Below are 16,437 nucleotides of genomic sequence, written 5' to 3'. Positions count from 1 at the left end.
TTAATCCTGCAATGGTTAGAGTTGTCCCCATTTTTGCCACAATGAGTACATGCAGAAAGATTTCTAGTTCTAGTCGGAGATTTATGACGAGTAAACTGATTTGATCTAACTGAACTATGACTGGTGGATTTTTGCAATCTATTCGGTTGAAGTTGAAATTCATTAACTTCATCTTGAAACATATTTCTCTCAATTTCACAAACTTCCAACTTTAAAGCCTAGTCTTTCTTTTCTCTTTGGATTTTTCAAAGTTCATTCAGAACTTTCTCAATATCTGCAAGAGCAATATCAATAAATTCTTGGAGTTCATGAAAGTTAGGACATGTAGGAAAATGTACCTCACTTGTTCCTTCGTCTTCCATGAGACTAAGTTCACCTGAGTGTTCATCGCTATCTTCTTTGATGGCCATGAAGCACATGTTGGCAATTTCTTCATGAACAGATTCTTCTTCATCACTCCAAGCTCCTAATGATTTCTTCTTTTGAAAGTTCCTACTTAGTTTCTTTTTCAGTTCAGGGCATTTAGCTTGAATGTGTCCATGTTTTCCACACTCGTAGCATCTTCCATCATTTTTGTCATTCTCATTGTTCATCTTCCCTTTTCTGAAATTCGATTTACCTCTTTTGTTGTTTCTTTTTTTCTTCATCATGTTTGTTACAACTTTGGAAAGCATAGTTATATTCTCATTTTGTTCTCCTCCTTCTTCTTCTTCATTTTCAGATTCAGCCACAGTTGCTTTAAACGCAACTGTCTTCTTCTTTTCATGTTGAGCTTGTTTGTCTAAGTGTGTTTTCTCAAATGCAATTAGATTACCTCTAAGTTCATCATAGGACATTTTTTCAAGATCCTGACATTCCAAAGTAATGACTTTGGGTTTCCAAATTGTGGAAAGACTTCTCAGAATTTTTCTGACTTGTTCTCCGCTTTTGATTGGTCTACCAAATGATTTTAAGCCTCCAAGGATTTTGCTGAACCTAGAAAATATTTCCTCTATTGATTCTCCATCCTTCATTTGAAACAATTCATAGTCTCGAACTAGGAGATTGATCCTTGTTTCTTTCACTTTGTTGATTCCTTCATATATGACCTCTAACTTATCCTACATTTTCTTTGCAGTTTCACAGCTTGATATCTTTTCATATTCTTCTCCACTGATAGCATTGTACAACAGATTTTTTGCCTTAGCATTCACTTGAATAATGACTAATTATTCTTCAGTGTAATCATCTAAGTCAATAGGATCATATGATACTATGATTTGACCGTTGTCATCCTTCTTTGACGCAATTGTAAGATTTTCCTTTTTGATCACGCGCTAAACTTTAATGCCATATGACATAGTGTAGGTCTCCATGCGCACTTTTCAATGAGAGAAGTGCCGACCATTGAAGTAAGGGGGCTGTACCTGAGAAGTTTCTTCTTGAAATAGTGCTCCAACGACTGTATTTGATCCCATGATCTTTTCCTCACTTGCTGTTAAGCAATGTTCGTGAGTCTTGCTCTGATACAAATTGAAAGTACAAGGGGGGAGGGGGGGTTGAATTGTAACTAATTTAAAAAGTTAGTCGACTTAGCTTTATCACGGGGTTTGATTGAAGATGAAAATAAATTGCAAGGAATTTAAAGGGTGAGAACACGGTAGGTTTATACTGGTTCAGTATCGGTATGGTACCTACATCCAGTTCTCTTGGGTCACAAGGGTTCTCTTAAATCTTTAATGGTTGGTTACAGTAGCAGTGGTGTTATGGATCATTTACCGCCAACGATTTTCAGCAACAATATTTTATAAACTTGACGCAACTCTTATTTTGCTTCCTAACACTTCCTATCTTTCGAGACACTAGTAAACTTAGGAATATAGTATTTGTGCTAAGAACTAGGAAGACATAGAAAATAGTGGTAAGTTGCATAGTTGAATTCTTGAGTCTGTCAGTCTTCTTATACGAGAGTCTTGAGTAGCCGTTTCAGATTGACCTTTGATTGAGGCACAAAATATTCTAAGAGTTTTGACCCAAGGGGTGCCTCCGAATCCAGCTCAAGAGATGGGATGGAATCATTTACGTCCTTCCTTTTTGTATTCATAATCAGGGGAGTGATTTGTGGCTTGACTTGATTGATCAATCTTCAGAATCTCCAGATTCCAAATCAATCCTTGAAGTAGGGACTGTCTTCCTATAGCGATTGCACTTGATCTTGTTTCTATTTTGATGGCCTTGACATCCTTTGATTTAGCATTGTCCTTGCTGCATTTGATCTTTTTTCCTTTCTGATATCTTTAATATATCGACTTCCTTTGATTTAGTATTGCCCTCCTAATTTCTTGCAATTAAATAGATACAGATAGATTTGTATTATTGTCATCATTGAAACTTAGGTGTAACACACTTCACTGAAAATGGCAGGAACTCGAGAGGGATCAAATCTTTAATTTATACCCGAAAAAAGTGCCCCTGCAGCTTCGGTCTCGATCCTCATTGATGCTCGAAAAGGGATCCTTGTTAGCCCGGCAAACGAGCTTGATTTGTCCCCATCGAAAAATTCGGGGACTGTACAGATGGAGTAGGTGGTCGAGGCTGAACCAAGGAGATTTAGTGTTGTTCTCAAAATAACGTAGGAGGATCATGATCCTCCAAAGAGACGAGTGGATTTGCCCGAGGCACACCTCATATCTCTTGCAAAAGGCCACAACTACTGGGTCTACCAGACCCAGGGTGAAGGGTAAGTGTAAATACTTAAATACCCTTCCACATGGGTAGTAATATCGTCCTTAGGCCCGGGGACTACCACGTCCTTGCCTTCCCATTTGTAGTCCTCTCGGACTATGGGAAGGATATCTTCGATAATGAAGCATATGTATCTCGATGCCCCTTCACCTTGGTGTTGTTTGGTTGAGGCCTTCTCGACCTTGAAGTCATCCCCAATTAAACAGCCCCCGGGTATAAAGCTTTTCATGGGGGCTCTTGGGCCGCTTCGGGAGCAGTCACTTCGAGAGCAAGCACCTCGGGAGCAGCCGCTTCGGCATCTGTGGCCGGGTGAGAAGATGAAGAGGCGACCTGCTGAGGAACTAATTCGGAAGCCTTAGCCATCGTGATCTGGACAATATGAAGATTTGAAGGTAAGGTATGGAGGTTTGAAAAAAAGAGTATGAAGGTTTGAAGGTAGGATGAAGATCTGGGTAGAAACCGAAGAACAATTATGAAGATTTAAAGATCAAAGATAAAGTTATGAAGAAAAAGTTGATAGCCGCTAGAGAATTCGGAGGTAAAAGCTAGGATCGGAAAGTAGAAGAAGTAAAAAGGGTCGAAGCTTTTATAGGAGAAACAATAATCAATACGCGGCGTTTCATATTCGGAGGCGACCAGCCGATGATCGACACGTGTCCGAATTTAGAACGACGCGACTAATGGGATGTGTCAGCTTATTTGTCATCTCGGTTGTAACGTACGAGAGAAAGAACTGGGGTTCATCTATCGTTTCCCATCATTTCGGTAAACCTACTCTCTGAGAAATGAGGGGACTATCTATTTACGGGTGAACTTGAGGTTAGCGCACACCCCGAATTTTCGGTAAGTCAAACAAAGTAAGAAGTATGAAAGTATGAGATAGAGACTGAAACAGAGAACTCTTTGAATCAAGGCTGGAACGGGGTACTCACCACCGGACCTGACAAGACAACACTCTCCGAACCCAGAACGAGCTCCAATACCTCGGAAAGCATTACAAACGGTTGCACACAACTAATACACTACTAGAAATTCGGCAAAAACCGACCAAGTCGACCGACCAACTTTGGTCGGTCAAAAAACCGACCAAAAAACCAACCAAAGTTGGTCGGTTTTTCAAATTTTTTTTTTTTTTTTTTTTACTAAACCGACCAACTTTGGTCGGTTTTCTTTGGCGCAAAAATGCGGGAAACTATTTTTGAGTCCCACAAAATTTATGTTTCAAGAAACCGACCAACTTTAATCGGTTTTTAATTAAAATAAATAAAAATTAATATTAAAAAAACCGACCAAAATTGATCGGTTAATTCGGCGGGCCATTTAAAAAAACTGACCAACTTTGGTCGGTAATTTTACTTTTTAATAAAACCGACCAACTTTGGTCGGTTATTTTCATGCGAAAATATAATTAAAGAGTATAAATCAAATAAAAGACAGTCTTAAAACAAAATGTACCAATGGTCTAGTGGTAGAATAGTATCCTGTCACAGTACAGACCCCGGTTCGATTCCCAGATGGTGAATCTTTTTATTACATAATTAAAATACCGACCAACTTTGGTCGGTTTTTTTTTGCAATATTTTTTTTTTTTGAATTTAATTGACAGACCAAAGTTGGTTGGTAATTTCCGACCAACTTTGGTCGGTATTCCTTTTCGACCACAAAAATACCGTCCACACATAAATGGTCGCGTTTTGGTCGATTTTTGGCCATTACCGACCAATGTTGGTCGGTTTTTACCGGATTTCTAGTAGTGATAGAGGGTCGTGATATCTGCACCCAACTGGACATCATGGCGCGGATCTCGCCCGATGTCGGTAGTGTATCAGCGATTGACGTGAAAGAAGGATTTTTACCTTTTTTAGAATTGTACTAAGGATGAAATTCTCCAACTATATAAAGAGAAAGTTTTTTATTCAATAGACACATCGTAATACGCATATCAATGCAATACAAACTATTTTCTTTGCTTTCTAGCTATTGAAATATTCTTATTTTAATCATAGTTCTTCATATACATTTGGCTTCGAATCGAGGGTCCGGTCGAGCACAAAACTATTGTTCAGCTTAAATATGAGCCCGAACCTAATGTCACAACTGGTTAGGTTATTCATTTTATCTCTAATTTGTTTATCTAACATTTTTAGTTACTTGTGTTGAATCAATTCACATATCCTTAAAACCGCGTGCAAATGTAATTGTTATCCGTTTTAAGGGTAAACATGTGTGTGTTAAAGGAAAGTGAGAATGATATTTCTACTTATTTATATGGAAAACATTTTAAATTTGTTAAAATCTATTAGCGAAGGGACTAAAATCACATGATTCTATTAATTAAAAATAAAATGTGCTCAGAAATACTAAAACTTGGATTTTCCAATAACCAAATTGCAATTTTCTTTTTTACATTCATGTACATACGGAGGCATCATGTCGACCATAATTTGTTTAGCGATCCACATGTACATGCAAATAAGGGCTTAGAATTAGGTCAAATGGAAATCAATCATTCAATAAAATTTTATAATTAAGAAAAATACTGTTATATAAACAAACAAAGAAAAAGATTCTCCAAATTTTTTAAATAGAGTATAGTTGTTAATCTAATAGGTGGTTGGGGACACCCTTAGTCAAGATCCTTAAAATAAAGATACGAGATAAACCAAAAACAATAAACACAATAAAAAGAAAGAAATAAATTCTAGCCATGTTTTACTTTCTTGAACAGCTGGATTTTTGGTGACAACATCTTGATAAGGATATCTTTTTTATTTTCTACATTTTACTCCTCACGTGTATTTTGAGGGGGCAGCCAGCCTATAAACAAAAAGCCAAAAGCAAAACGAAAAAAGAATTTCATCAGGATCTCCCTTAATATTTTTTAAGTGCAGCTGGTATGCCCTTAGCTTGAATATGGAAAAAAGAGAATTCAAGTTGGAAAGGATAGCAAAGATTCATTTTTGTTTCTGAAATTTCTATGGGTAAAAGGATTCTATAAAACAAAGTCAAATTTCAGTTTTAATTGAATATCTTAGTCAACTTCGATATCTGCCTACTTATCTGGGCAGTTTAACTTCAAATTCTGCAAAAATTGACTACTAGCTCATGTTGTACCAGGTGTTTGAAATTGGTTTAATTATTCGGCATTTGAAGTCCACTAACCCGCATGTGTTTGAAAATTACTAAAGAGAGTAAAATGATCATTACACAAAGGTTTTTAATGAAAAGTGTTTGCTCCTTATCAACGATTTTTTATTTTCAAAACTCGAACTAGCATAAATACCAAAACTATTTGCACCATTCACATGCAATCTACGTACGTACTAACTCATTTTCATTTGCAAGCTTTAATTTCAGAAGACAAGGATTCTATATCAAGATATATTCTTTTTTTTTAATCATGGATTTGCTTGAAGATATGCGTTGCTAATGTTACAGTGACTTCATTAATATGACCAGTAAATTTCCAATGAGAAACGGAAAAGATATTAGAAATAAGAAACATAGTCATATATCACTAGTTGTTGGTCTATATTTGCGTGGAACGCCAAAATTGACCACGGCAGAGATATAGATAAAATCTTTGAAGTCCAAAATAGCAGCAGGATATTAGAAGCTGCAGCTACAAAAAGGATTTGGATAAGAAGGAATATGCTAAGAAGAGGTTCAAAAGTGTTGTTTAATTATAACTTTTTGGGGGCATATTTACATATTCACACGAGAAGAAAATATCGGCAAAAAGTGTTTGGGGGAATAGTTTTGCGACTACTTGCTTCCACAGAAATACTTGTGATGTTGAAATTCATTTGTGGACTTTTCTAAAAATTAAAATCCATATAATGCATAACCCAAAAAAAAAAAAAAAGAGGTAATAGGAATTTTTTTATACATTTGCTATCTCAGTTTCTTGTGTTATACTTGTATTTATTCACTTAATTATGTACTGTCAAATTAATCACAGCCTAAATTTAGGACTACACATACATGTATTTATGTGTGTGAATCTCGATTTAGACATAGTTAATTTAGTTTTTAATATGTTGTCATGCTATGAACCATAAAAATTCAATTCTCTTGTTCAGAAATCGTATTTTCAAGGGAAAATGTCCCAATTTGCGACCATGGTTTTAAAGGTTTTTACTCAGTTACTCTTAATTTGTTAATGGTAGTTAATAATTGAGAAGAGAAAAGAGACAAGTTACCCATCTTTGATAGAAATACAAAAGGAAAAAAATATTTTATTGAAGGAAAAGTCAAATTATATAGTCAACGATAGGTACTGAATTTTATAATAAAATGAGTGTTGTAAAGTGTCTTTTCAGAAAAGTTAAGTATGTTTTTAACACATCTAAGATATCATAAATTCATGTTCATACCTCCAAAATTAATCACTTAATTAGATTTAGAGAAGTCTCTTTCTCTTCTCATTCCTTGTGGAAATTCAAGTATTATGGAACTTGAATTTCTGTTTTAGCTTTGAAAATTGTGCAAGAATTCTGTCATACTACTATCAAAAAAACTGATTTCTGATCCTTAATTATATTTCTCAACATATATAGCTGATATATGAATTTTCATCCAAGAATCTTATTACAAGAGATGCTTGATTAAACAGTAACGTAAAGTCAACTATATAAAATAATGCAAAGCAATGTACTGACGTAAAGTCAATTATGTAAACGTGCAAAACAAATACATTGCTTAAGAATTATGAAGTGTGAACAAAGATACTTAGCCTCAACAAATTTGGATTTTAAGAAAAGAGAACAGGAGGTCGGTATCAAGTTTTAGGACTGACTGGTGCAATAAGATGTCTGTTTTTTTTTTGTTCCTCTTTAGAATTTCTTTTTTCTATTTTGTCAAAATGTAAGAAGACCGTTGACAAAATGGAAAAGAAAAAAGTGCTAGAAGACCTAGAGTATGTGTTTCATGGAAACTTCTATAAAGTGGACACCATCAATAATAGTGTCCCCCCCCCCCCCCCCCTCAACAACTAGTATCTAAATTCTAACAAATAGAACGAAATCAATTTCCACGTCATCACTTGTCATGCGATAGGAAAGAGGAAGAATTATTTTTCAAACAAAAAGACACTAATTTTATTTGGAGAATTAAATTCTAAAAAAAATATTTCAACAATGGAAAGTATGATCTATAACAAGTAGTCATTTTTTAGCCAATTCACATGTAGAGTTAATAATTAAAGTCAATTTGGTACCCAAAGCATTTCGTATTCACATAAAGTGTGAGAAAAAGTTATACTTGTAAGGGATATGATTAACTCAATATATCTTGATCCAAGCATTAGTGATTGATGTCACGGCTTGAACTAATTTTGACGTTGACGGCTTGAACTAAGAAACTGACGCTAATTTGTACCGAAGATGCGTTGGAAACTCATCATGCTTCAGAATGAAGAAAGTAATTTTTTTATTTTCTATTTGGTGTTTGATATTTGTATTATGGCTCGACTAAATCTAAAGTAGCGCTAAAAAATTTCACACTACGGGGTAAAGAACTTAAGCACTCCCTAACAAAGACGATTTCATAAGAGTCGACTTGAGGGACCTTTTGTGAAAGATAAAGAAGTACTTACCACTCTATCACAATTGTTGTTGGTTAATAGTTTAGAGTGAGTTTTTTTTCAGAGGTATCGGTAGACGGTAAAATAATAAAATTGAAAGTATTTTTCTGGTGGTTTGTATCAGGTATCAAACATTTACTTTTTAATCAATCATCTAAAGTACTTTTGTGAATGATGATATATTACAAAGCAAACGTTTGATAACTGATACAAACAACCAACAATTACAAATCTGCAGCTAGAAACACGTAATGGGCACCATCAATCATATTAGGGAACAATTCAGATTTATATATATGAACCTTGGGCCAATACTTCAGAGAACAATAATAAAGCAATTAAACTAGTACGGAGTAGCTAGTAATCAAAGTTGCTTTGTCTTCCAATTTTTATGCATCTCTTCTTATCCTAATAAGTATTATTCGTCATGATTATCTTTGGAAAGTAACTCAATATTCCTATGTGGAATCCTTTAAGGATCATAGTGCGGTATCATCGGAATTTATAATGCTAGCAAGTTTAGCTCATACACACAGATAATATAAAGAAAATTATACTATCAGGTTATCCGAATGAAAAAATATATATTGACAGGTAACCTTCACAAAAATTGAGATTTATAATTTTGAAATTAAATAAAATAAATTACTTGCTATAACAAGTAAACATAATTTGATAGGTTAAATTCATTGTTGTATATACCTAGTTCAAGAATTAAGGATTTTATTTATAAAAAAAATTATTTGCTTCTTTTTATTTTTATTTTTATTTTGTAGAGTTAACAGCGGAGGTTGCGGAAATAGCAACGGTTAGAATGCTCTGAATTCGAATCCTTTACATTGTAATTTAAATGGTGATCTCTTGATCATCAAACTATTTTCCACATAGCTAGTCATTCTTTTTATTCTTTGGTAGTATTAGCTATATTGTTGTCACGACCTAATTTCTCCCTCCGTGAACCGTCATGACGGCACCAAGTCTAAGACTTTACGGAAATGAAACAAAGCATGAACATTAACTACTAATAGTAACAAAAATCTAATAGGCAACTGAATGCCACTCGGCATATACAATTATCACCTCTGAAAAGTACGAAAAATATTTTCCCAAAACCCGAAAACCAGCAAGTCACAAGTTACTGAGAAGTCTTAACTGTTCTATACATCATTTCTACAGAAGGAAAGAAAAATGAACATAGGTAAATAGACGGGGACTCCGAGGATCTGCGGGCACAGGCAGATGTACCTTGAAGTCTCCAATAAGCAACAGCGACTGCAACTGGTGATGAGGCTAGTAAGATGAATCTGGATCTGCACACGAAAAATATGTGCAGGAAAAGGAGTGAGTACACCACAACAGTACCCAGTAAGTGCCAAGCCTAACCTCGGTCGAGTAGTGACGAAATCAGGTCAGAGCCCTACTGGTATAAATATAATGAAATAAGATAGAATGAAGTATCACAATAAAAATAAATATGAAAATCTAACAGGAATAGAATCAATGAAAGACAACCGCTCAGAATACAGTGATAACAACACGGGATCTCCCAGGATACCGTCCCGTAGTCCCAAACGTAAATGTGCAGGGGGATCTCCCGGAACACCGTTCTGTAGTCCCAAAATAAATATGCAAGACAGGGGGATCTACCGGAATACCGTTCCGTAGTCCCAAAGTAAATATGCAAGACAGGGGGGATCTACCGGAATACCGTTCCGTAGTCCCAAAGTAAATATGCAAGATAGGGGGATCTACCGGAATACCGTTCCGTAGTCCCAAAGTAAATATGCAGAGCAAACAATAGAAATACAACTATATCACGAATTCTTACGATTTAGACTAAGTACAAGTCAAGGAAGAAGCAGAAAATTCACTAAGCATGCTGCACAGAGTTCACATAAACAATTAAGACACGTAGACATGTTGTTCTAAACTAAACAGGATAATTACATATGCTAGTATAGCTCAGTTAAGGAAGACATGTATTTTACTAAATGAAAACAGAGTTTCGCAACAATAGCCCGTGTACGCACTCGTCACCTCGCGTACACGGCGCTCATATATCAAAAACAGTACCAAATCCTAAGGAGAGATTCCCCACACAAGGTTAGGCAAGCCACTTACCTCGAACCAAGCTCAAATCAATCTGTCACAATGCTCTTTCCACGAATATCCGACTCTGAATGGCTCAAATCAAGCCAAAACCAATTACATAACATAAATATAGCTACAAGAAACTAATATATCTAACGAAATCAAAGCTAAGGCAAGAAATTAGAAAAATGCCCAAAAAGCCTCCTCGAGCCCACGTCTCGGAATCGGGTAAAAGTCACAAAATACGAACTCCCATTCACTTACGAGTCTAACCACACCAAATTTACTCAAATCCGATATCAAAAATCTCGATCAAAACCCCAAAATTTGGTCAAAGTAGTTTTCTCAATTTTTTCCAATTTTTCACCCCAAATCCGAAATTAAATGATAAAATTAATGATAGATTAGTGGGTTATAACCATAAAGGAGTTAGGAATCATTACCCAATGACTCCCTCTGAAAAGCTCTCGAAATTTCGTCTTCTACCGAGCTCTCAATCAAATTTTTGTGATATGAACCTAAACCCTCGTTTTTGAACTTTAAATTCTGCCTAGTGGTTCCTTAATCGCGTTCGCGGAAAAGGCCTCGCGATCGCGAAGAACAACTTCGCTCCCTCAGAAATTTACTCTACCCGAACGCGTAATACCTCACGCGAATGCGATGCACTAGCTGCTCACACCTACGCGATCGCAATAGTCCTCACACGATCGCGAAGAATAACACTCAAACTCCACTGCTGCCTCACTTCTTCTTCGCGAACGCGGCCTAGCCCATGCGTTCGCGGTGCACTGCCTGATAACCTTACATGATTGCATCTTCAGTTTCGCGAATGCGAAGAGCAATTTTAGCTGACCTCTCAGATGACCTACGCCATCGCGAGATCTCCCTCGCGAACACGATGAATAAAAATGTCTGCAATAACACTAGAAAATCTGCCAACTCCCTAAGTCCAAAAATGACCCGTTGAGCATCTGAAACACACCCGAGGCCCTTGGGACCTCAACCAAATATACCAATCAATCATCAAATACTATACAAACTTAGTCGATCCCTCAAACCACATCAAACAATGCTAAAATCACAAATCATCCTCCGATTCAAACTTAAAGTACTTGAAACTTCCAAATTCGACAACCGATGCCGAAACCAACCAAACTACTTCCAATTAACCCAAATTTTGCACACAATTCATATTCAACCTTACGGACCTACTCTAACTTTCGGAATCGGAATCCGACCCCGATATCAAAAAGTTAACTGCCGGTCAAAATCTTCAAAAATTCGACTTTCGTCATTTCAAGCCTAAATGAGTTACAGACCTCCAAAACACAATCCGAACACGCTCATAAGCCCAAAATCACCCAACAGAGCTAACAGAATTGACGAAACTCCATTCCGGAGTTGACTTCACACAGTTCCGACTACGGTCCAAATCCTAAGGCTTAAACCTCCATTTAGGAACTAAGTGTCCCAAAATACTTCAAAAACCAAAACGAAACCTCCCGACAAGTCACATTAGCAAAAAATAGATATGGGAGGAACAGTAAATAGGGGATCGGGGCTATTACTCTCAAAATGACCGGCCGGGTCGTTACATCCTCCCCCTCTTAAAACAATCGTTCGTCCTCGAACGAGCATAGAGACATACCTGAAGTGGTGAAAAGATGAGGATAACAGCTGCGCATATCCTGCTCGGTCTCCCAAGTCGCCTCCTCGATAGGCTGGTCCCGCCACTGAAGCTTTACTGATGCAATGTTCTTTGACCTCAGCTTTCGAACCTGCCTGTCCAAAATAGCCATTGGCTCCTCAACGTAGGATAGATCCTTATCCAACTGGACTGAGCTGAAATCCAACACATGAGACATATCGCCGTGATACCTCCGGAGCATCAAAACGTGAAATACCGGATGAACTCCTGCTAAGCTGGGAGGTAAGGCAAGCTTATAAGCAACCTCCCCAACTCGCCGCAACACCTCAAAGGGGCCAATAAACCTTGGGCTCAGCTTGCACCTCTTTCCGAACCTCATAACACCCTTCATAGACGAAACCCGAAGCAAGACCCGCTCTCCAACCATAAAATGCAACATCGTGAACCTTCCGGTCTACATAACTCTTCTGCCTGGACTGGGATATACAAAGTCTATCCTGAATCACCTCAACCTTCTCCAAGGCATCCTGAACCAAGTCCGTAGCCAATAATTTGGCCTCGCCCGGCTCGAACCAACCCACTGGGGACCGACACCGCCTACCATACAGAGCCTCATACGATGCCATCTGAATGCTGGACTGATAACTATTGTTGTAGGCAAACTCCATAAGTGGCAAGAACTAATCCCAAAAACCTCCAAACTCCATCACACATGCACGGAGCATATACTCAAGAATCTGAATAGTGCGCTCGGACTGCCCGTCTGTCTGAGGGAGAAAAGCTGTGCTCAACTCCACCCGAGTACCCAACTCCTGCTATATGGCTATCCAGAATCGTGATGTAAACTGCGTGCCCCGGTCAAAGATGATATATACCCGTACGCCATGAAGTCTTACAATCTCACAAATGTAAATTCGAGCCAGCTGCTCGGAAGAATAGGTAGTCATCACAGGAATGAAATGAGCTGACTTGGTCAGCCTGTCCACAATCACCCAAACTGCAACAAACTTCTGCTGAGTCCGTGGGAGTCCAACAACGAAGTCCATATTGATTCGTTCCCATTTCTGCTCCAGAATCTCTATCTTCTGAAGGAACCCACCCGGTCGCTGATGTTCATACTTCACCTGCTAGCAATTTAGACATCTAGCCACATACTCTACTATGTCCTTCTTCATCCTCCTCCACCAATAATGATGTCTCAGTCCTGATACATCTTCACGGCACCCGGATTAATGGAGTACCGTGAGCTGTGAGCCTACTGGAGAATAAACTCACACAAACCGTTCATATTGGGCACACATAACCTGCCCTGCATCCTCAATGCACCATCCTCCCCAATAGTGACCTCCTTAGCATCACCGTGCTGGACCGTGTCCTTAAGAACAAACAGATGGGGGTCATCATACTGACGCTCCCTGATACGATCATAAAGAGAAGACCGAGAGGCCACACAAGCCAATACTCGACTCGGCTCAAAAATATCAAATCTCACAAACTGGATGGCTAAGGCCTGAACATCCAATGCCATATGCCTCTCTGCTGCTGGTAGATATGCTAAATTCCCCAAACTCTCTGCCTGACGACTCAAAGCATCGACCACCACATTGGCCTTCCCGAGATGGTACAAAATAGTAATGTCATAATCCTTAAGAATCTCTAACCACCTCCTCTGACACAAATTAAGATCCTTCTGCTTGAAGAAATGCTGCAAACTTCGGTGATCGGTGTAAATCTCACAAGGAACACCGTACAAATAATGCCTCCAAATCTTCAAGGCATGAACAATAGCTGCTAGCTCAAGATCGTGGACAGGATAGTTCTATTTCATGCACCTTCAGCTATCTGGACGTGTAGGCAATCACGCTACCGTCCTGCATCAACACCGCGCCGAGACTAATCCGCGATGCATCACAATATACAGTAGAAGACCTCGAACCTATAGGCAATACCAATACTGGGGACGTAGTCAAAGCTGTCTTAAGCTTCTAAAAGCTCTCCTCACATTCCCCTATCCACCTGAACGGAGCACCCCTTCTGGGTCAGCCTGGTCATAGGTGCTGCAATAGATGAGAATCCCTCTACAAAGCGACGATAATACCCCACCAAACCAAGAAAACTCCAAATCTCTGTAGCTGAGGATGGTCTGGGCCAACTCTACACTGCTTCAATCTTCTTCGGATCTACCTGGATCCCCTCACTCGATACTATATGACCCAAGAATGCCACTTAATCTAGCCAAAACTCACACTTTGAAAATTTTGCATATAACTTCTTTTCTTTCTAGGTCTGAAGTGCAGTCCTCAGGTGCTGCTCATGATCTTCCCGAGTCCGGTAGTATACCAGAATGTCGTCAATAAACACAATGATAAATGAATCAAGATAAGTTCGGAACACACTGTGCATCAAGTGCATAAAAGCTGCTGGGGCATTGGTCAGCCCGAAAGACATAACAAGAAACTCATATTGACAATATCTGGTCCTGAAAGTAGTCTTCGGGATATCTGTCTCCCGAATCTTCAACTGATGATATCCTGAACGTAAGTCAATCTTGGAAAACACTCTGGCACCCTGTAATTGATCAAATAAGTCATCAATACAAGGAAATAGATAATTGTTCTTCACTGTGACTTTGTTCAACTGGCGGTAATCAATACACATCCGCATAGAACCATCCTTCTTCTTCACAATAAGACAGGAGCACCCCATGGTGACACACTGGGCCTAATGAAGCCCTTATTAAGAAATTCTTGTAACTGCTCCTTCAACTCCTTCAACTCAGGAAGAGCCATACGGTATGGAGGAATAGAGATGGGCTGAGTGGCCGGAAACAAATCAATGCCAAAATCAATTACTCTGTAGGGAAGCATGCCCAGAAGATCAGCTGGGAAACATCTGGAAAGCCCCTCACTACTGGAACTGACTTAACTGTAGGGGTATCAATACTGACATCTCTCACATAAGCTAGATTCGCGTCACACCCCTTCTCAACCACTCGTTGAGCTTTAAGAAATAAAATAACTCGGCTGGGAGTATACTCTAAGGTACGTCTCCACTCTAATCGTGGTAAGCCTGGCATAGCCAGCGTCACGGTCTTAGCGTGACAATCAAGAATAGCATAATGAGGCGACAACCAGTCCATGCCCAAGATAACATCAAAGTCTACCATGCTGAGTAATAATAAATTGACCCGGGTCTCAAAACCACTATGAGCAATCAAACACGACCAATACACGCGGTCCACAACAAGAGAATCTCCCACAAGAGTAGACACATAAATAGGGAAACTCAAAGAATCCCGAGGCACGCCCAAATGTGGGGCAAAATAAGAGGACACATATGAATACGTAGAGCCTGGGTCAAATAATATTGTTGCATCTCTATGATAGACTGGAACAATACCTGTAATGACAGAGTCGGAAGAAACTGCCTCTGTACGAGCTAAAAGAGCATAATACCTGGCCTGGCCTCCCCTATAGGGCGACCTCGACCTTCCCGACCTCCACCTCGAGCTGGCTGAGTAGGTGGGGCGGTAGCTGGTGCTGTAATCATAGCCTGAGGACATGGTGGAGCATGCTGTGGCTGAGAAGTCTATGGAGGTGCACCCCTCCTAAGTCTGAGGAAAGTCCTCACCACATGGCGAGTGTCTCCATACTCAAAACAACCTCGTTGCTGACGTGGCTGTGGGAACTGTGCGGTATGGGTACCCTGAGACCTATAAACACCTGAAACACTGTGCGAAGCCGGAAACACAAACTAAACTGGCTAACCCACAAAACCTCTACCATATCATACCCTACCTCCAAAATAAGGACCAGTGGATCTCTCCAGTCTATGAGGTCTCCTCGCCTCCCTGTACTCTCTCTCTTGACCTCGTCTGTCCTTTCTCACCTGGACCCACCTATCCTCTACCTGGCAAGCGATCTCTACCACATGCTGAAATGGGACCACAAGATGTGTTGCCATAACACCTGGAACTTGACCAACATGAACTCGCTGCTCTGGAGTGTGGGCGGTGGGATTTTGGGTTCCTCCCCCGGTCTGTGATGTGGCTGGAGCAAGGGGAATCAACCCTGCATGAGCTAGAGTATTGTACATGCTCATGAACTATGCAAGGGTATCCTAAAGAGCTGGAGTAGTAGTAGTAGGTGTATCAGGTTCCTGTGCTCCGACTGGAGCTGCTGGTGGCTCCTCTGTAGCAGCTCGCTCGGGTGCTTTGGCTGCACCATATGTGCTTCCTCGGCCTCTCCCTGACCTCGGTTGGCTCTAGTAGGGGGTGCGGGTGCCTAGTCATCTACGGTAGCACGTGTCCTCACCATCTGTGAGAGAATAGAAGACAGAAGTTTAGAATTTTGAAGTCAATAATCTAGCACGACAAGGAATCAAATGAAAA

The 16,437-nt window shown here is 39.3% G+C and overlaps 1 protein-coding gene across 1 annotated transcript; it reads right to left on the bottom strand.

The window, feature by feature from the left end:
* Positions 1-245: 245 nt before the first annotated feature.
* On the bottom strand, positions 246-1,013 carry LOC142168956 (uncharacterized). The gene has a single exon (XM_075230134.1). It carries the CDS (start codon positions 1,011-1,013, stop codon positions 246-248), a length of 768 nt encoding a protein of 255 aa, XP_075086235.1.
* Between the last annotated feature and the right edge of the window lie 15,424 nt (positions 1,014-16,437).

This window comes from Nicotiana tabacum, chromosome 14 (genome assembly GCF_000715075.1).
Source record: "Nicotiana tabacum cultivar K326 chromosome 14, ASM71507v2, whole genome shotgun sequence".
Classification (NCBI taxonomy): Eukaryota; Viridiplantae; Streptophyta; class Magnoliopsida; order Solanales; family Solanaceae; genus Nicotiana; species Nicotiana tabacum.
Note: the sequence above shows the minus strand (reverse complement) of the source record. Positions and strands in the feature narration are given on the sequence as shown.